Source organism: Melanaphis sacchari, unplaced genomic scaffold (genome assembly GCF_002803265.2).
Source record: "Melanaphis sacchari strain LSU unplaced genomic scaffold, SCAv2.0 Contig202_pilon_pilon, whole genome shotgun sequence".
Classification (NCBI taxonomy): Eukaryota; Metazoa; Arthropoda; class Insecta; order Hemiptera; family Aphididae; genus Melanaphis; species Melanaphis sacchari.
Genome location: NW_020270994.1, coordinates 100,552 through 122,345, shown reverse-complemented (window position 1 = coordinate 122,345; position 21,794 = coordinate 100,552). Strand labels below are relative to the sequence as shown.

At 27.9% G+C, this 21,794-nt stretch overlaps 1 protein-coding gene across 1 annotated transcript in view; it reads left to right on the top strand.

The window, feature by feature from the left end:
• The window catches only part of LOC112593388, a 36,376-nt gene extending 14,788 nt beyond the window's left edge, over nucleotides 1–21,588 (top strand). The window contains exons 5-13 of the mRNA XM_025337764.1: nucleotides 2,774–2,884; nucleotides 13,085–13,296; nucleotides 17,594–17,675; nucleotides 17,945–18,055; nucleotides 18,159–18,496; nucleotides 18,573–18,790; nucleotides 19,629–19,783; nucleotides 19,865–19,955; nucleotides 20,837–21,588. Of these exons, the coding sequence (XP_025193549.1) occupies nucleotides 2,774–2,884; nucleotides 13,085–13,296; nucleotides 17,594–17,675; nucleotides 17,945–18,055; nucleotides 18,159–18,496; nucleotides 18,573–18,790; nucleotides 19,629–19,783; nucleotides 19,865–19,955; nucleotides 20,837–21,341 (1,823 nt within the window). The 3' untranslated portion in view covers nucleotides 21,342–21,588. The remainder of the gene's footprint in view (nucleotides 1–2,773; nucleotides 2,885–13,084; nucleotides 13,297–17,593; nucleotides 17,676–17,944; nucleotides 18,056–18,158; nucleotides 18,497–18,572; nucleotides 18,791–19,628; nucleotides 19,784–19,864; nucleotides 19,956–20,836) is intronic.
• Nucleotides 21,589–21,794: the final 206 nt, after the last annotated feature.

Here is a 21,794-nt window from a genome sequence, read left to right as displayed (position 1 = left end):
GTAAAGGTGAGATGTCTGAATCGAGTCCTATGAAGATTTACGACAAGGGTTGCTGACCTACTATAATATAGTCGGGAGTGAATGGCGAAGAAAAGGAAGGTATATTATTACAAAGAAATACGCCTGTTGTATAGGCAATCTATGATACTTTTATTAACTAATTGTAGTATCATTTGAACATAGTGAAAATTAACGTATATTATAAAATATTTTATTAATATTTTCCATATTTTTTGTTTGATTTGATTACAACGAAAAAAATATATATATATATATATATTAATTATGTTATACTGTGAAGAGAAATGTATCATTTTTATCATTTATATGCATAAGTCAGTATTGTAAAAGAATTTTGTATTCAAATAAATGAGTATTAAAGTATTCATTATATGTATTAGAATACTTTTAGAATATAAATTTTTACTCTTCTAATTTTTATCAGTTTTTAAATGATTGAAATTAACATTAGATAATATACATATAATAATTAATAATTAATAATTAATAATACTTCAATATAATACATTATTCTAATTGTATTTCATCAATACATAATAATAGATGTATATGTTACGTTGAATTTATGAAATTGCTGATTATATGTACGCGTCCTCATTGGCATTATCCGGTGTTAGACGAACCGCGATCTCTTCGACTGCGTTTTAATTTTCATCAGTGTCACTGTTACTAAAATCATCATCTGATAATATTTCCTCATCTAAAGCATAAATTAGGGGTTCGGAGCATATGGCTGGAGTGGAACAGTTTGGCTGCTACAAAGTACTGTTCCCTAATGACTGTAAACGTTCAACCAAATGAATGTTCTTTATAGGAACTTGTTCGATAAGGGTCAATTGGGACCGGACAAGGATATCGACGTTGTATCTGCCGTACGAATTACACATCAACAAAATGCTTATGTAGGAAAAATGATATGATTTGTAATTCGGCGTGCTATCCTGGTCGTAATTGCCAAAATGTATAGATATAAATATAATACCTAAAACACTTAATATAATTTTATAAATTTTGATTTATTTTTTTAATTTTTTTTTACACAGAATTACAATCAGATTTTATTATATTTTCAGTGTTTTATTTATATTGAATTATATTTTATAATTTTTTTAAGAAGGGTCTTGCCGATTTCACATTTTGACAACAGCATTGCTAATTTCATGAAATTGGCAATTTTTCTGCCAATTTCATGTAATCGGTAATTTCATAAATGCAGTGTAACATATACAAGGCAAAAACCACATGCAATATGGTCATAAGGGATACACCACATTAATGTTAAAGAATAATCGTATTAACATTATATGTCAATTAAATTTCGTTTTAAAAGAAATAATAATAATTTTTAATGGGCCCAGTTTTTAATAGAATAATTTATTTTATCACAAATTTGAAATTTAAAATTATTTTTGGAGCTCAAAAAATTATTTTTTAATGAATAAAAAAAAATTATTCAAACACACTTTTTTCCAAAAAGCTTAAATATAATATGTATAGTATATAATGTAAATGAAATATTTATTTTTCAATATTGTTTTTATTAAATTAATGTTTGGTAATTAAAATTTACTTAACACGAGAAAGTTTCTTAATGTATGAGAAAAATTAAAATGTCCATAATTATTTTCTCACTAATTAGTAATTACATGTTGAACTAGACTACAATATATTATATATATTATTTTTTTTTCATTAGATATTTCTTTTTTCATTGTATTTTTAATTTTTCTTTAGAAGAAAACAGGTAGGTAGGTACTTGTATAATATATATATATTTTTTGTATTTCACTATTGAATGATAAGGTATTCAATATTTTAAACTAGGTTTAAAGTGAGGTATATATAAAAAAATTTAATAATAATTGTGTGGTAAATGTTTTATTTCATTAAGTGAAAATAATTACACGGTGTCAAATTGATGTGGCCATTTCGTGAAATATTTTGGTATTTCATGAAGTTCAAATGATTATTATATATTATATGTAAATTATCATAATATCGATCTGATTGATAACATTTTAGCTCCGCACAAAATTTAATTTGATTTAAAAGTATTTATATTTTGGTGTTTATATTAAAGATTTAATATGATGTTTTGATGAAATGATAATGTACTTAATTGTTTATTTTATTTAAAAATACGATTCTCTGAACATTTGAATTTTTGATTCAATCAATTGCAATATTGTTTTTTTGTTAACTTCTAAGTACTTTTTCACCGCATTGTTAATATGTTATCAGTTATCACTATTTTCTTTTAATAAGAAAATTCCACCACAGTGAACCTTATGCAATACTGCATTAGAAAGTAAAATGCGGTTTTCATTTATGATGTTTTACTTAAAAGAAAATGTTTTTAGTTTCCGTCATTCAGTCTACTACCTATATCATATTTTATTAAAACTGCTTAATCACCAGTGCTTAATAAAGACGCAATCTCTACTATCCGTGTTAGGAGACTTTAGTATAAGTAGTGGAAATAATGCTCATTTTATAAGGAAACCGAGGCCAACTAGAGCGAAAATATAACTTATTCTTCTAATACATTTTTATTTAATTGGTAGTCTTTAAGATGATACGCATACTGCAAGGTATTTTTAGTATTTTCAACCGAGTGAAAACTCTTTTAATTGGAAATTATGGTCACCATTATTTTGAAGATTTATATTTAGGTTAGTTTTGATTGACTTAATTATATTTATTCTTGAAAAGTTTGTAACAAATAATTTACGATATGTATTATTTTTTACAGATAAAAATTGTAATCTGCGTTCACCATCAGTAAATGTTGTGATACCGTCGGTGCGCAAACATCTGACTGCGCCTTCAAAAGCAACTCCTCAAAACCGAAAATTAAACTCAGGTACACGTTTTAAAAATTTTCAAGTTTTTTAAATATATTATTTTTTGTGCGTATGTGTGTGTTGATTGAATGATATTACATTTTCATTATAAAATTCAGACGTCGCTAACTTTATTCGTGTTAATCAGCGTATTACTTTGATTAATAGTAATTGGTTTAAACGATTTATCATGTATTATCTAATTGATATGTATTTTACTTTTATTATATGGTATATACATCTGAAAATTTTATTATTCGAGAAAGCCATTTGATTTTCGACCTTTACACATTTTTGTGGTTTTTATAGTGTTCAGATATTGCATGAATACAAAAAAACTCATCATGTACAGAATAAACAGAATGGCATTAGTAGACTAATAACATGTAGACTGCAATGTATGTTATTTTTCTCTTAAATTATTTCGCAATGAAAAAAACAACTTGCAATTATTTTTAACCATAAACAACTACAGCAGTTTTAGAATACTCGATGCCAATGAGCGCATTGAACCATTGAAAATCAATGTCTAGAACTAGTTTTACTTGCGGAAGCCCTGTTTTCTGATATACCTAATACCTATGTTCATATATCGTATGTACTTCTATCTCTCTGATGTTGTCCTTTTCATGTTGGCATTATTATTAAATAAACCTTCTTTTAACACCGATGTTTGATATTTTATTACAGTCGAAATTTTTAGTTTTATATTATTTAAGACATATGCTTATCTTTTATATTATGTATGATACACGGAATTGTAGTATAAACTGAAGATATCTATATCAATATCACATCACAGCTATATCCTATGGGTGGGTTACTTGGATTTTTATACTAAAAATTAATTTGATCTAAAGAATGTTTAAACCATTGGTATTTGTCTAGTTTCGTATTAAATTACATTACATCACTACTAGTAGTTTAATCAAAAATTTAACTATGAACATTGAAATTATTACATATAAGTTGGGTAAATATATATTTTTTGTTATTTTATTACTTGATTTTAATATTTAAAAAATAATATTTAGTTATTGGCACTTATATACTTATATACAGTTATAGCCTTTGTATCGGTCTGCTTTGTAACGTTTAACGATATTTTTATTGGGACATAATAATATATGCTTTATTTATTTTATCGTATTTTTTGATGACAAACGCGATAACATTATAGACATGTAGATCAGTTGATAGATTTCTTAATGAAGTCACGTGGCTTGATCTTAAATGTACCAGACTGTTTGTGTATTTAAAAGTAGTGGAGGTCTGTGGGAGTCATTCATCGTGACGTCGAAACACGTGCACGTTACTTGTTTATTTTGTAATTATTTCGGATATAAGCTCAGGTATAAAATGCGTAGATATATCATTATTCATTATAATATTAATCGTTATAAAATATCGATGTAGTAGCAATCCGATTATGTCTTACGCGGTCGAAATGTACGCACGTGTGTTTGTCAGTAGTAATGTTTTATGCGAATCGTATGGGTCAAAATTAAAATATAGTAAACAAAAAAATTTTAGCCATCACTGTGTGGGTGACTGGAATGGTTGCCAACGACGATTCAGCATTCGAAGGTCGGGTACTATAGCGAAGTCGTACCGTAGCGGAAGTTCTCTTCGAGATGCCACTACTATTAGTTTTAATCGGCCGGTTTTCGTGAGAGCTCGTACGCGTGTACGTGTACCGGTGTGTTATCAATAACATCGCTGTCTTATTCAGATTCGTATTTACGCAGTTGTAGTGCAAATTTTTACGTTGTTAATGTTATATAATAATTTATATTCATGGATTACTTGTTGGTAAGGTAAAATTTCAATAGATAGATAGATTTCCGTCAGAAACTTTTAGGAATTCATTGACCTTATTGACAAGTTTGCTTTTTTTATTACACTATAAATATGTTATATGCATAAGTTTTGTATTGTTTAATACAATAGTATAATGTTTACCAAGTCACTGAGATTTTAAGCATGTTAAAATAATTAGTAAATATATAACTATCATCTTTCAATATCAATATTAACTGTGATAATAATGCTAGGCAGTAGTGTTAATAAAATATAAATTTAATCTAATGTTTATTTTATAATTATATCAATTTTTAAAATGTGTTTTTATTGAAAGTGATAAAAATTGAGTATGAAATAAAATCAATACTAATAATTCAATTACAATATAAATCATAACAATGTATAATCTTTTTTGGACTCTAGATAAAAAGCTATAAAATTGTTTTCGTCCATCACAAATTAAAATAATTATGATTTAATTGAAAATTAATAATTCCGTTTTTATGTGTGTAAGTAATCGATATTATATTCTTTCCGTTGTTGTTATAACATTGGGTACGCGAATAGTAGTGTGTAGATGCTTGCATTTTTAAGGTCAATTTCAGATCTTTTTCTCTTCCTCAGCAATTAAAAATTATTTATTGTTAATTAAAACGTTTCGATTTTTATTTTTTTGATTAATGTACCTGATACTGTTTAATAGTTATTGTAATCTTTCGTTAACAGTGTAAATATAAAAACGTATTGCAGATACCACTTCTTATACACGTCACAAATTTCATTAAATCACCTGTAGACCGGACCAAGTGGCCTTTCTCTGCATAATATAGCGTATACAATACACATGCTTTCACCTACTTAGAATATTTTACACAAACTTCTGGACCAAAAACCTGTATGTAAAACAGTAATATCGAAAAGTTTTTAAACGTTTTAAGTTTTTCGCATTATTATATTCTATAATATAATACACCTATCTAGATAATATTCAGATTTTTATTATGGACTGTTATAATATTATATCGCCATTTTTGCTGCATTATTGTGAGCCCCAGGACGTAGGTAATTACAACGGTGTATCACGATCGTGGGTCAATGATTCCTAATGTGGTTTCAGACGTGAATAGTATTTTTTCATATTCTAGTATTCCATGCATAATTCACATATGCACCCGTCGTACATAATGTTTCGATTAAATAATGGCTTGAGAAAAAAACCGACAAATTCGCGATTTGGAAATTAATCGATTTGCGCAATCCGATTGAATATGATTTGCTCTTATGGCCGTGATCGATCCAACCGATGAAGGAGAGACCGGACGTGGCTTGATTAAATATACAATTTGGTTATTCGATTAGTATTATCCACACAATTATGGTAGGCACTTTGGGCAAGTTGACGGCCCTATTTCACAGTAATTCTAACTCAAAATCATCTAATCGACGACCTAGTGTGATATCAACGCCACCGCCAGTCGTACTCGCCGACAAAGCGGATGTGCCACACTTGCAGAGATGGTCGTCATTACGATTACACAGGCGTAAAGCTCGGCAACAGGGTAAGTAAATAATCTCTTATCCGCGAGTCTTAAAAAAAAAAAATCGCAGATCATGGCTTAAAAAATCCACATGCTTAAAAAATTTATATGTTTTAATGAATTTTGATTTTGAATAAGTATTTTTTTATTTTAAATAGTTGACATAATAATGTAATATAGTACTTAAATACGTTTACAAAGTACTGAATTTATTATAGTTATGTTCGAGAGTGCTGTTAATCCGAAATTATCTGCAGTTATATTGTGTAATGTTTTAAAAAGAAAACTTATAAATTATTTATATATAATATGTATACATTTGTTCTGGTCTGTGATTATTAAACGGATGCTTTCTTGATAATTCGCATAGTTTCGTTATTTTTCTTAATAAACACTTTTAGTTTTTGAATTAAATTTATTGCTTCTTCAATTTTTTATAAAATACGTATGTTTTCTAAAATCTTGTATCTCAATTTTGCGATTTCGTTTAAGTGCAATTAAACGAATAGAACGTTAAAACAAAATACTTTTTTTTTAGCGGGCTTGTTGCCAGAGGAGTGTATGGGTCGACAATTTAAAATTCGAGCTCATTCGTTTGAACAAGGAACTGGGCTAATCAACAGACCGTATCGATATAGATTATTGCTAAAAATACATCTTTGCATTTTGCAATGTTTGTATAAATTTATCGTATAGATTAAATTTTTATATTTTATTTAAAATAGGTACCTACTCTGTACCTATATATATTTTTGTTTTTTTATAGTGAAATTTTCTGTTTGATTTACTGCGTATAATATACTATTATATAATTAAATGGTTCCTAAATATTAATTTTTTGGCAACTATACTGATATTACTAAAATATACCAACAATTAAACTAAATAAAAAGCAGTGTTGTCCCTCTAATATTCTCAAGCGCGAGATAAACGTCGTATAAATATGTGTTATTTATATTATCATACTTATACATATCAATAAAGTTTGTAAATAATTTCTTATTTGAGAGTTTTCCAAAAAAAAAAAAAAAAAAAATGATATTTTAACATTATTTTATAAATTAGTATAATATACACTTTAAGACTTAAGTTTTTTGGAATTGATAATTCAGTGTTTGGTACACTTATCAAATTATATTTATAAAGAATTCTGTTTATATTATGTTTTATTAAATTTCAATCAAAAATGTGATCAATTATTCAAGTTTAAAAAATAATTAGGTACATAAAATTGTGTAGTCATAGTAGGTATATGAAATTGTGTAGCCGTAGTATAGGTACATGTTTATACAGATACACGGGTTATTAATTTATTTTAATTAGGTAATTTTGACTATACTATTGTTTAATTAAATGTTTTTTTTTTTTTTTTTTTTTTAATAAATAAAGTTAAGTACGATGTAAATGAAAAATTTGAATATTGATGAGAATGGGGCATACTATGAATCCCTTGTTTTTAAATAAAAAAAATTCAGTAAAATATTTTAATTTTTCTGGATAACGCTTGTCAGCAATTCTTTGATGACGATCAAATATTATTAGTACACATTATAATAATTAATCTAGTTGTATGATTTTAATACATTTTAGTCTAAGCAGTCATTGTAATTAATTATTCGTCACGTTTTGACATAATTATAATTATTGTGTTATATTTTGACATTAGAACGATATGTGTACTATAAAGTTGTTCCTGGTTGGTTACAATTTGGTTGAAAATTGGATCAAATTACATCGCAAACAATAGGTAGTTATTGTAGGTATTAATTTTTCCAAAAAAAAAGAAGATTATAGTAGAACGACGAAAGTAGCAGAATATAATATGTGAGTCGTGTCTAAGAGAGAAAAAAATCTTCAATGTTTACTCTTGCAATGAATTTGAAAATTGTACAGTCATCTACATCATTCATAACAATTACGATATCCGGGCAATTTATGTATTGTTTGTGAAGTTTTTAGGTATTGCCGTCGGGGAACGGTGACTGTCCTGGGTGGACTGCAGTTATGTGGTAGAAGCTATACGCGCTTTTTGATTGTATATCTCGGTAGTCGTCTTATTTATTGTCTTGGACTCTAAATTAATTTCGATAGATTTTTGGAAATTCAGAAAAACACACTACAGCTTAAAAAACCATGTAAAAACAATTTTATATGCTATAGATATTACGTTGCATAGTCGAGAATAAGTAGCTATAAGTATTATATAGTCGGTTTGTACCATATGTGTACCCATACGAACGAATCTAACCGAATTCGATTTTATACGTGATCGGAAAAGTTTTATAGCAAGAGGGATTACACTTGATGGATAACTGCGCTGCTCTAAGCAGATTCAAATCGCGGCTCGTCTTTGTAAGCTTGCAACTGACACAATCCGTCCGTTATGTGACCCGCCGCCGTCCTGCTCCCTTAATAGGAATCGTAGTATTTTTCCAGTCCCGCGACAATATAAAATAGTATATTATTACGTCCATCGATAAATTTGTAACGATGTGCGGTGCGGTTCGATGCCCTGCTGCCGTTCACCATTTCCGCACCTCACTACTGCCGTTTATCACCATTTCCCACCAGATCATCTAGTCTTATGCAGTTACGTCGTACAGACACACACTTAAATGAATGTATATATAAGTATATAATGTATGAGAGGATCCGGCGTTGTCCATCACTGCTTCTGATTCTGAAAGCTAAAATGCCGAGCTCTCGTGAGACGCACTTAACGATAATAATTATGATATTACGACGTGTCTAACAATAAAACAAATTCGTGCGCGTGTGTAATGTTCCAGAAGCTAAAAGCTCTTGAATCTCTTAATGTGGCAATTCGGGAAAAAAAAAGAATTTAATATAAGTTCCGCCGCGCACATATATTCTCCTGGAAGTGTATTTTGGATGCACCGGCGCGGCTAGGTTACTACTCGTATACGTATGTATATTTATTATTTTGGCCGGTGGCCAGCGGTTGACATGTATTATTTAAAAATAGGAATAATGTCCACTTGGTTATAACCATTTATTATTATATACCTATCTTTTGCAGCCGGTTATACGTACCCACCGGCCGAGGCGCATCACATATGTATAATGACCGACAACTTCGACGATGGACGCGTGTGTTTAATTATCCGTGTAATTTTATCGATATGTTGTGTAAACTTGTCGACCGCAATTTAAAATTTGTAGGTACCTACTTCATCGAGAAACGTTTTATGTTTTTTTATGGTTTCGTATACCCGTTATAATATTGTACATAAATATGACGACATATTTTGTGTTTACACGTCATTTGCAACGCGCATATAATTAATAGTCTCGTTTCAATACTAGGATATTTATTTTTATGTACATATTATTAATTTAATATATTAACGCATGCACTTTAATAATTTTAAATGTCATCGTGTGCAGTGCTTAGCGTTTTACATATTCTTATATATATTTTTTATTTTCAAATTTTAAATCTCCTAAATTCATAAACTTTTAAACTATATTTAGGTCATATATATATATATTATTATAATGCTAAAAAATCAAAACCTTGAAACATTTCATCTCGTGCAAGAATAAACCGGACTCCCCAAGTACAAAGGCTATAGTCGGCGAGCATTTAGCAATCAACCTGTTTGGAGTTGTTAATTTATTATTATTTTTCAAATTAAATTAATTATATTATGCATATTATGTTGTCCATAGTACGCAAAACATTTTACACAGAACTACAAACAGAAATCCTTACCGGTTTCAAAAAAATCAATTTACAATGTACCTACTAAGTACACTAAATTAGTTCGAACAACTAGCTACTAATTATAATGTTATAGTTATTAGATATTATTTAGTGGTACCAAATATTATTAAAACATTATATTAGGTATACGAGTATAGTAACTGTATAATATAATCGCTCTTTATTTAGTTCATCGTTATAATATAATCCTTTTTTTTAGATATGTTAAATTGTTAAAATAATGGTTGCAAATATTTTCTGAAGTATTAATGATGTATGTTATCGTTTCGATCATTTTTAACAGATCTATGACCTAAATTTTATTGTGATAAATTTAGCTGTGTCCGCAATTTGTTTGAGTGGGATTTTTATTAGAATTTACAATGTGTAGTGTGTTACCTAGAACTGAATACGCCCTTATAATAGGACTTTTTTAATAACTGTGTTTAAGTTAGATTTTTTTTTTTATTTTACATATTATAGTGTTTTCGATTGTGATACAATAAATAACAATGTTTACATAATATATTTATATTCAGAATGTTTTAGAGCTTGTCTCTGACCGTTTATGAGTTAAAAATGTTGACAATCCTTAATTTTATAAATTATTATCTAAAAATAAAACTAACGACCTCAACAATAAAACAATAACCACATTAAAATATTCTTAGTCATTATATAAAATCGTTATTGTGTCAGATATTAAATAAATTAATCCATATTATATTATTGAAATTTGAGAGGATCTCTCCTATTAATATTCGGTGTAGCACATATTTTAATATACTATAGTGGTGGGAAACTTAATATATACTGTTTTAACAGTTGTACGATGTACGGATCATTTTTCACATTTTTTCCATAAATAACTGAAGAAATTTAACGGTAAATAATAAGTTCCGACCTATTATCAAATCTTTTAACACCCTTCTGATTCAATTTAGAATGTTTTTCGAATTATAAATGATTTTTATTGAATTCTTATATTGTATATATATATTATATACTTATATAAAATTACTCTAGTTTAACGTATTAGAATTAATCGTTTAAGTTTTATTTAATATATGACTAAAAATTGTTATTTTAAATAATGCTACGAAACAAATACATTTAAAAATTATCATCTTTAATCTTTATAAATACTTATAAATATTTCATATATATTTTTTTTCTATGATGTAATTGTGTTAAACAAATTATAATATGTGTAGTATCTTAAATTAAATATATTTATTGTTATTCTTTCGATATTTATACTTAAAAAAAACAACCATCAGTATTCGTATTTATGTTATTATGTTAGGTAATCAATGTAATGTATGTGCATTTTCATATTTATCATTACTAAATTAATCATAAATTATTTTAACACTTCGTTAAAATAATATCTAATTTTAAATGCATTTCTTTATCAGCCATTATTTACATTTACTTAGATTTAAACTTAGTTTTTATAGATTATTCCATAAAATATTAAAATATATACTTTATAGTAATATTATTATCTTACTTTTAATTTGTTTTAAGTTCATATTTTTAACAATAAATGTAATGCTATATGTGTATAGTTTTTTGAGATATCTTATATAATTAAATAAAATGTGTCTTATGTTAGAAGGTATACAGTATACACTTAATGGTATTTTTAAACTATATAATAAATTATAGTTCTCATAGTTATATATTGCGTCTTTTCTAATAGGTTTACTTATTTATATTTATTATTAATTTTATTAATTACTACATATCGGGTATTCATAGTATTTAATGTTTTGGAGAAACTTTTGAGTTATAAAATTATTAATTATAAGTTATTATTTTTTTTTTTTTTTTAAATGTATTACTATAAAACATTTCCTGCTTGAAATATCTATAAAAATAAATTGTTTTATGAACTGGGATAAAATAATATGATTCATGTCAAGTTATAATGTGAGTAGTAAAGTAATTAAATAATTAGTAGATTAAAAATAAGTTATCATAGTATTATTAAAGAATTAAGTAATGAGGACGAAATTGTCTTGAGTGGCGTTTTAGTAATGGGCGTGTGTGAATAATAAGTGCATTGTACCTGTTGATTTGTAAATGGATTTGAAGAGATTTTCAACCAAACTTTTCAATGTGATCTTGAATTTTAAGATTTTTGTGTGTTTAGGTAATATTTTCAATTTATTTAAGAATGTTTGTTGCCCTCAATAAGATAAGCATAATATTATGTAAGCAGTTTATGACCTATAATTGATCATAAACAAGCAGCGATTTTTTCTTCTAAATTATTAACTTCTTGTTTATATTACGTAATTGCGTAACTAGCTGTTGATAACCTCGTTAAGCTTTAAATGATTAGTGTGGCCACCAAGTTAATAATTTTATTCAATGGTCAGCTTTCAAAGAATTGTTGAAAATGACAGATGGTGAATATATATATAATATATATTATTGTTACAATGACTATGACGTAGATTAAACAATATGCTTAGGTTAAGTTATTACTATTTCCACATTAATTAATGAAGATGATAAAGTATTTAAATAATTTTATAAATCTACTGTTATTGCATTTATGTTTCAAGATACTTTGTAAATTGTTGTATTAGAAAAAAAAATGGATAAGATTAATTTATGGCGTCTATATGACGGTATCTGAATTATTGACCTTATATTTAATATTAAGTGGGGCTACAAGTATTGCTTTTTGAGGAACACAAGCAGTTGTTATCCAATTAAATAGATAACATTATTTTAGCTCATAAAAATGTACAAGAAAAAAAAATAATATAAATTCCACTAACTACTGGTGTATACTGTGCACTTAGTATTGCAATGGGGGTTTTTTTTTTTTTAATTTAACTATATCAATGGTTAAATAATTATTCAATCATTGAATCAGTGCTTATAATCATGAAAAACTTTATTATTCTACATAATAGTTCACCCATCTTACATATTTTATTGATAGTTTTAAATACTTTCAACAGTTACAATAATGTAAATATATAAGCAATATAAGCAATTAGTAGTTCTGTAGTAGTATAATGGATACTTGTAAAATTTTATTTCATCGAATAATAATTGTAATGAGTGTGAACCAAACCTTGTTATTAAGCATAAGCTTAACAAAATAAAACGTTATTATTTATCTGTTACAGATCACAACTTAACGATAACAAAAACAGATGGCAAAACGATACCACCACAAGTCAATAAAACTGCAGCTTCCGCAGCGGTGGCAACAAAAATCAAAGATGCTAAAAGAGATACTGTGGATCGAGAAACTCTGCGACTTGTTGAGACACAACTGGATCATGTCACTAAAGGTTTCGACGCGGTATCTGTACTCTTTCAATACCTTGTCAACGATGTGAGTACAACACGTTAACAATTTGTTAACGATTTTAAACTAACTTGTTAAAAAATTAAATAAACTATTAATGTTTGTCCAAAAATCGTTTTGACGTGTTTCATTCAATCTTGTAATAAATTACGTTAAGTAATATAATTGGAAATAAGAACAATGTTTTTGACAGCGAACAAAGTATTCTTTTTTTCTGTCAAAAAGTTTGTTTTTTCATATCGGAATTTTCTTTTAAAAATACGTTCAATTATTCCAACATTAGTATTATTTATATTGTTTTATTTTTTCGTTCTGTTTACGTTAATCAAAAAAATTCATCTCTGTTAACTTTTAATTTTTTCAATTACAACCTATGGTTATATCATTTATATTTATATATGACTTTAAAAAAAAAAAAATTTTTGCGTTGATGAACGAGGTGGTATTTAGCAAAATTTGTGGTCATACTATTTAAAAATAACTATTGCATTATATATAATATATAAAAAATAAACTATTTATTAGAAAATATTATAGAAAATTTAAAGTGTTAGAATTGCATGTGTATAGTATGTTTCTCAGATTCCCAAGTTAGTTTGGTATATATGTAATAAATAGTATAATAACAATAATATAATAATTTTGAAGTAATGAGCAATCATAGTTTAAAAAATCGCCCTGTATGTGTCTATTACCTTTATAATAATAATTGTATGTTACAGATGTAGTATAGTAAGGTTTTGTTGTTGTTGTTGTTATTGTTGCTGTTGAGTTATAACCTCCCCACTCGACCACCCCTCCATTAACCACGCCTCAACATGCGACTTGTTCCGATTCTGAAGTTCGAACCATTTATATTTAATAATAATAGTAATAGTAAATACGATTTTTTACTATAAAAACTGAATACCGACGTACGATAATATATAATACATTCTTCGGCGAGGATAAGTCGTTTTATCGTTTTTCTCCTTCTTTATTTCAAAAAAAAAAAAATCTAAAAAACTTGTTGCGAGTATAGAATAGCTTTGTGATGGTTGGGATAAGTCCGAAGTGAGTTATGTTAACGTTTCCCCCGGCATTGATGTATGGTATTGTTTTTTTTTCTTTATCGAAAACGATTTTAATATACCTATGTGGAAATCATCTGCCGTACTTACAGTGATGCACACTGACGCTAATGACGAAACGGTGTGTAAATATTTTACTTGAAGCAAATTAAAGCGCTAAAAAAATGGAAAACTAAATATTATGTCTTTTATAGTTAGTGTAATTAATATTTTAGTTGTGTCAAACAGTGTGTTTAATTAAAAATACTAAAATTAATTAGTTGAACAATTATAGTCAAATCAACTAACTTTATAGTTATTGCAACTATATAAACTAGTAATTTAAATATAACCATATGAAACGGTTGGTGTACAAATAATAAACAATTATAGCAACCATAACCATGGTGCGACTTTCCCGCCTAATTCAAAAGTTAGAATTTTGTTCTAAGTAATACTAATTTAATCATTTAAGATCAAAATTTGGTTTGAATACAATTAAAAACGTATGAATACTTCGAATAACTTTTGTCACATTACACGTGCGATAACTAGTTCAAGGAAGAATAGCCTGTACACTCCACGATGTATACCTCATAATCACATTATAGTATTTAAATGGCATATTAAACTATATTCGCAAAAAAGGGTTAATCGTTTACACTCTATATGGATTAATATGTAATTTCAAATAAACTAAAGTGCTCGCTATTAAATCGAATTCCATGATTTTACAATATTCTCAATAATCGTGGTTTTTGGATTTGTTTAAATATATGTGACGTGTTTAAAGAAATTCTAAGATATGCTGCATTATTGCAACTTATAAGCTTTATTATAAGTTTACAATATTGCCATCGTCATTTGTTTATGACCTGTGTCTGCGTCTGCATCTACTTTTGCAACCAGATGTATAAATGTGTTTGATTTATTACATTGTATAACTTTTTCATTTGTAAAAATGTAAATGTAACTTAGTATGAATAATGATTTAATGTAATACCTACCTATTTTTAATATTTATTGTCCATGAAATTAAAAATTTGATTATTTTTAATCATTGTTATCAATTAAAATTTATACTTATAATTTTTTCTGATTATTTTAATACCTAGTGGCTAATGCTTATATTATTATCACGGTATGGTATGGTGCATACTTTATTCCTTTATGAAAATGAAATACATTTACCTATATTTATTATATTAATATATTTATTTCTTCATACATTTAATATCAAATCAACTGCCTAATATATACTATTTATATTTTTAATTTTTATTATTAAATCTTAAACACAAAAACAAATCGAAAATTGAATGATAAAATAAAAATATTTAGACTTTTCAAAAAAATTAATTTCTATAAATAATAATTTTTGTGACATTTCATGTAATATGATACATACCAAGGTAGATTAGGGCGTTAGGACATAAGATTCATTAGGGGTTTATAGTCTTCTAGGTTCGATCCCGACCTGATGGGTTATTTTTTCATATTTTTATTTTTTCAAATATTTTTAATCACAAAAAATAGTTATTTTTAACTATAATAACTAGTTAATTCTATTATTCATTATAGTTAAAATTTTAACTATTATTTTATAGTTATTCCAACTATATAGATTCAACTAATTCATTTTAGTACTTCCTACTATACATTTATTGTGTCACTATATTAATCTGAGATTATGGTTGGGTTAATCATTTATGTGGTTGTAACAAATACTATTTTTTTTTCCTTGAAAGAGCAACTAAATTTGCATATTTTTTATAAGAAAAATTAAAATTAGGTTTATATAGGTAACTGAGAAAACGAAAAAAGATAAATTATAAATAAAAAAGGAAATTTTATAATGTAATATTTTCAAAATTATTTTTCAATATAAACCATAGAATGGTTTCTTTAACAATAAAACTTTACCATAGACAATCTGCTTAAAAAAAAATCTAGTTGCATCATTGCGATCAAGGGGGAAAGTAAAACGTATCTTATACAATATATATTAATTATTAATTTCAAAATTATACTTTGTATATTGTTTAAAATATGTATTATAAATTATAACTTAAAATCACAAATTATAACTTATTATTCTTACTGAATAATTATAATTTATAACTATTCAGTATGGTAGTAATTTTACCATTCTATCGAATATTTATGATATCTGACGAAGTTGTCTTTTTAGTAGTAGACGAAACAAGTGTTCCTTTGAACACATTTTTTGAACAAAATTATTCGATGTGTCTTATGAAAATCAAAAATATTATTGTAATTATTATTATATCGTTATTTTCAATAATTTTCGCTTTGAATATAATATATATCGTATATATAAAGAGAAAGAAATAGAAAACGCCGCCTACGCGAATGTTTCACTATTATATATAGATATGTATATTTTATATTAATTTGGTACGCTGTTAATGATGTTAAAGCGTCCGTGTTAAATTATTAATGGAACGAATTCAACTCGGGTCTTGGATACATTTAATATATATAAAAATACCTAAATTCAAGTTAAAAAATATGCTCAAACAACTTTTATTATTACTTTTTTTGTAACATCACTCAATTGTTTTTTTTTCAATTTAATTATTTTTGGATATACCATGCACAGGGGAAGTAAAACAAAAATATATCATAAATCTCGTGTTTATTCCGGCTACGACGATGACGACTTGACTTCCGGGAACTATTTTAAATTTCCATACCGTAAACAATAATATTAAAACCTGAGGAGCGCATCACAACGGATGTGACGGTTAGGAGTAATATTTGTGGGAGGGGGGCGTCTAGTTGCATTTTCGAGCTTGTTTCACTGTAGTCAATGGGATCGTTCGTCGAGTACGGTACGCGACAATGATGGTTTACCATCGGCAATATGCTGTATTCGTGGTTTCTAATTATATAATCGAACAGCTGTAGCAGTGTTGTCTACTGCCGAGTGGACCTGTACGACGGTATTTATGTTTTATACCTATATACATGCGCTAAACGTGTATTAATGTCAATCGATAGAACTTCGGACGAACGACCGTTTAATTGCGTCTTCTTGATCCACCGATCATCGTTCTGTTTCGTTTCGCGGCTTTTTATACACGTACTTGCCATCCCGTTGCTATTACGTCCCCCCCCCCCCCCCAATTTTAACGTGAATATTATTATGTTAAGTTTGTTCGCATACAGCCTTAATATGGTACCTAATTGATTTTGTTATTTTGATTTATCACGTAATTTACGTCAATTCGATATTTTGCTTTTTTTTTTAGATGGATGCTCTCTCTACAACAAGGCTGAAACAACAGTTGGATGCAAATCACAACGATTTAGTATCAACTAAATGTTCATTGGGTATGTAATTTTTTTGTGAATATATATATATATATATAAATTTAATTTAACAGCCTTAAAGGAGACATTTTTTTCTTTATGTTATTGTAATTAATAAATTATTACGCATGTTTAACAACACAACATGTTTCCCTATTAATCAAGTTTATATATAAATGTATGACATAACAATGATATATACACAGCACACGCATATCTATAATTGTGCATTTATAATATTGGTATCCTGCAAAATGACATAATTTGACAAATTTCAATAACTGTTACAGATGAATCTCGGGCGAAATGTATTCAGTATCAAGAAGAAATTTTTAAACTTCAAAAAGAAATCGATGACTATAAAAACAATTTGGAAATTAAAGAAAAACTCGTTAATGAAAGTAAGAATCGTTGCCTCTAATACGTAATATTACTATTTTTAACTGTAAAATACAATTTTATACATTCCACTGTTACACATTCATTTAAACGTTGTGTTTTTAGTAACTTCTCTAAAAGAAACAGAAATCTATGGACTAGAAAAGAAACTCGAAGCGCAAGCAAATAACTTGAGGTTGCAATTCAACGAAGAACTCAACAGACACAGGAATGAATCCGATGAGGAGAAAATGAAATTGATAATTTCGCATGACCAACAAATCGTCGAACTCCAACAAACCAACAAACTTGAAATGTCTCAGATGCAAAAGTCGGCTACAGAAAAACAGATTGAACTCACCCAAAGAATTTTAGTGTTGGAGAACGAACGTGATTTGTTAGAGTCCGAAAGAGATGTACTAAAAGAAGAAAACCAGCGTTTAATCGAGGACAAAAAATTACAAGTAATTATTTTGGAGTTGAAAATCGATTTTTTTGGAGTATAAATTAATTTCTTTACTTTTTTATTTTATTTTATAGAATACAAGTCTTGGTTACCAAAAGTTATTGGACGAAGTAGAATCGCTGAGAACCGTACTGGAGTTGAAGAGTTCTGAAATGCAAGACCTCCGTAAACAAAACGAAAAATTACAGAGAGAAGGTGATGATTTACCAGCGATTTTGCAAAAATTAGAAGCGGCCCAGTCTCGAGTAGAAGATTTAAACGTACAGCTACAGAGAAAGTCAGAAATCGAAATGTACGTGTATAATAAAAGGCATTCCATTTTAGTTATAAAATTATACGAAATGTATTACATATACTATATAGTAATTTCTATAATTTAACCTCATCGTAAAGACGAATTGAATGTCAATATTATTCTTGGGCGTTGGCTTATAAAAATAACAACCTGAGTTCGGGATTTTAAACGCTTAAAACCATAAAATTATGCACTAATTAGTTCTTATAAAAAATATATAAACATGTGCTGAAAATATACTTAGAAAAATATTAAATTTTTTATATTTGAAATCCACAACAATAATAATGAAAAAAATATATAATATACTAATAAGACATCATAATTTATTAACACTATAATTATTTATGTGAAAAAAATATTTTTTATTTATTTTTAGATTCAGATAAATAAAATAAAATAACTTTGGCGCGTTTTTTATAATTTAAATTTAAATCTTTTTCATACCCAAATTATTTAATTTTTATTTTTATATTGGTGTATGTACAACAATCCTAATGCTATTATATGCTCTTACCCTCAAAATATACAAAATAAAATTATATATCTTAAATCTCCATATTTTGAAACAAATCACTTTACAATTGTCTTGATGTATGGATATTATGCAAAAGCTATACGACACAAGTCCTGATAATAATGTAATAAAACTTTTGTAAGACGATGGGATCTTAATAAAGTTTTTGTTCTTATTTTATCACATAAATATAATAAAATTATGAAATTATGAAATTATGAAATTTTATTAATGAAGAAACCACGTGAATCGCTGAATTTTGCCATGTAAATACAAGGTAGGTATTGTAATAATCATTGTTTTTATCGCGTTATATAGGCAACTCAGTCAAGAAAAAGATCAAATGGCTCGTGAAATTGACTTAGAAAAACAAAAAAAGAAACGGCTGTCCTGTCACAACGAAGAATTGCAGTGGAAACTGAAAAAGAGTACTGAAGTTGCCAACCATTTAGCTGTGTCGACAAAGAGATTGAGTAAGTTATTGGGACTCGTTTAAATAACGGTTGTATGTGTCTATTATGATTTTTATAAAGAAAAAAATGTTTAATGTAAAGGCCAAACACCGCAAGATCTTGCAGCTATGAGAGAGGCACAAAATAACTATCAGAAACTTTGTAGCAGGGAGAGCTCAAATTCAGAAAACAGGTATTATTATTATTATTATTTTATGTTTATCTAAATTATTATTGTTTATTATTTTTACTATGTATTATTGAGCATGACGTTTTCTTAGAAGTGATATAAAGGCATTTAACGTATTGTGTTTAATCTATGATCACTATTAAATTTTTGCGCTACCAATTGTTATCTCCGTGATACGAATACTGTAAAATTGTCTCTGTAGGTAGTGAACTTGTACTTCTAAAGATAGAATAGAGGTGGGTATCAAAAATACAAAAATTTAAAACAATTTAAATTAATTAGTTCAACGTACTAAAGCTTCATATTTCATTAACTTAGTTTATTTACGTCATGACTTAAAAGTAACGCTGTATTTTTTTTTCAACTTTTCCTACTTCTCAATTAAATTAAACTTGAATTTCTTTAGCATTTCTTTGTTTGTCTCCTGAATATAAACGCTAAGTATTTTTTTTTTTTTTTAATGCCATTTGTACCATTGGTGTAAATGAAAAAAATTTAGTTAATTTATGTTAAAATTTCAATTAATTTTTTAATATTCCACTGTTAATATATACCTAATAAAAAAAAAAAAAAATTTGTTTATTTCTTTATGAATTAAAAATATATTAATGTAAATTATATTTCATAATTTTTCTCATTTATATTTTATAAACTTGTTTATTATAAATAGCCAATTTTTTTTTTCATACTCAATCTTTATACGTACACTGTTGTAAAACTCACGAATCTTTCACTTATTCGATCACGGAAAAATGTCTTTTTTTCCCAAGTCGGAATGTAATATAAATTTCCGATTTCTCCCAACATAACCCAATCAACAATTTTATCAGGGTACAATGTCGACGTATCACGTTTAATTATATTAACGATAATATGATTTTCAGCGGTGACGAGGACACGATGATCAGTCAATTGGTGGAGGTTGATTCGGAGGCGCCAGCCCGGATACTGGGCGTGATGAAGAAAAACGATTCGTTGTCGTACGTGTTCGAAGTAGAAGAGGAACCGTCGGAGATCGCCACGCGGCTGTTGCGCCGGGCCAGCAGCCTGCGGTCTGTGGGCAAATCGCGGACGCGTGCTCGAGGACCGGCAGGTGGCGAGAAACGGTCCAGAGCTAGCTCGCAGTCGGGTGGCGGCTCGTCCGACAAGTCGGTGGAACTGGATTCGGCGCTCACCCGGAACCTGGACGAGTTGTTTGCACCCGGCCCGACCGACAGGTATCTGAGTGACTGTTTCACGTGCAGCTCGGACTCGTCCAATTCGTCGCCGGAGCACCATAACCACATGCAGACCTACGAACAGAACCGTGGTCCGTCCTACGTACAGATAGTCGCCGAGCAGACTGGCGGTGGCGATAAGGCCCAAGGCGGAGGACTGGCTATCGTCTGAGAAGATTTATTCGTCGTTGTCGTACGCAATGGTGATGGGGGATATGGGAGGGAAGTCCTATAAGTGATATAATATTTAGATTCTTATTTCATGTTCGCGCACAATACGCATTCTTTAATAGACTAATTTTTTTTCTCGTTAGAATGTGCCAAAAACGTACGAATGTTGTTATATTCACAATCCGTATTTATATAATATTTTTATGTGTGTTTAATGTAAAAATCTAAGTACCTTTTAATTTTTAGCGCTAATGTCGTTTTGAATTTTTATTACGATTTTATTTTGTTTTATAAAAGCGCGAGCGTGTGTGTATTTTTTTTCTTTAGTAACTCTTAAGACTGAATTCTTTTAAAAAAAAAAAAAATTGACCAAGTCTTAGGGAAAATTTTTTTTTTTTTAAACGTCAAGAGATAATAATTTTTAATTTTTAATTGTATCGCTTACACAGTGTTA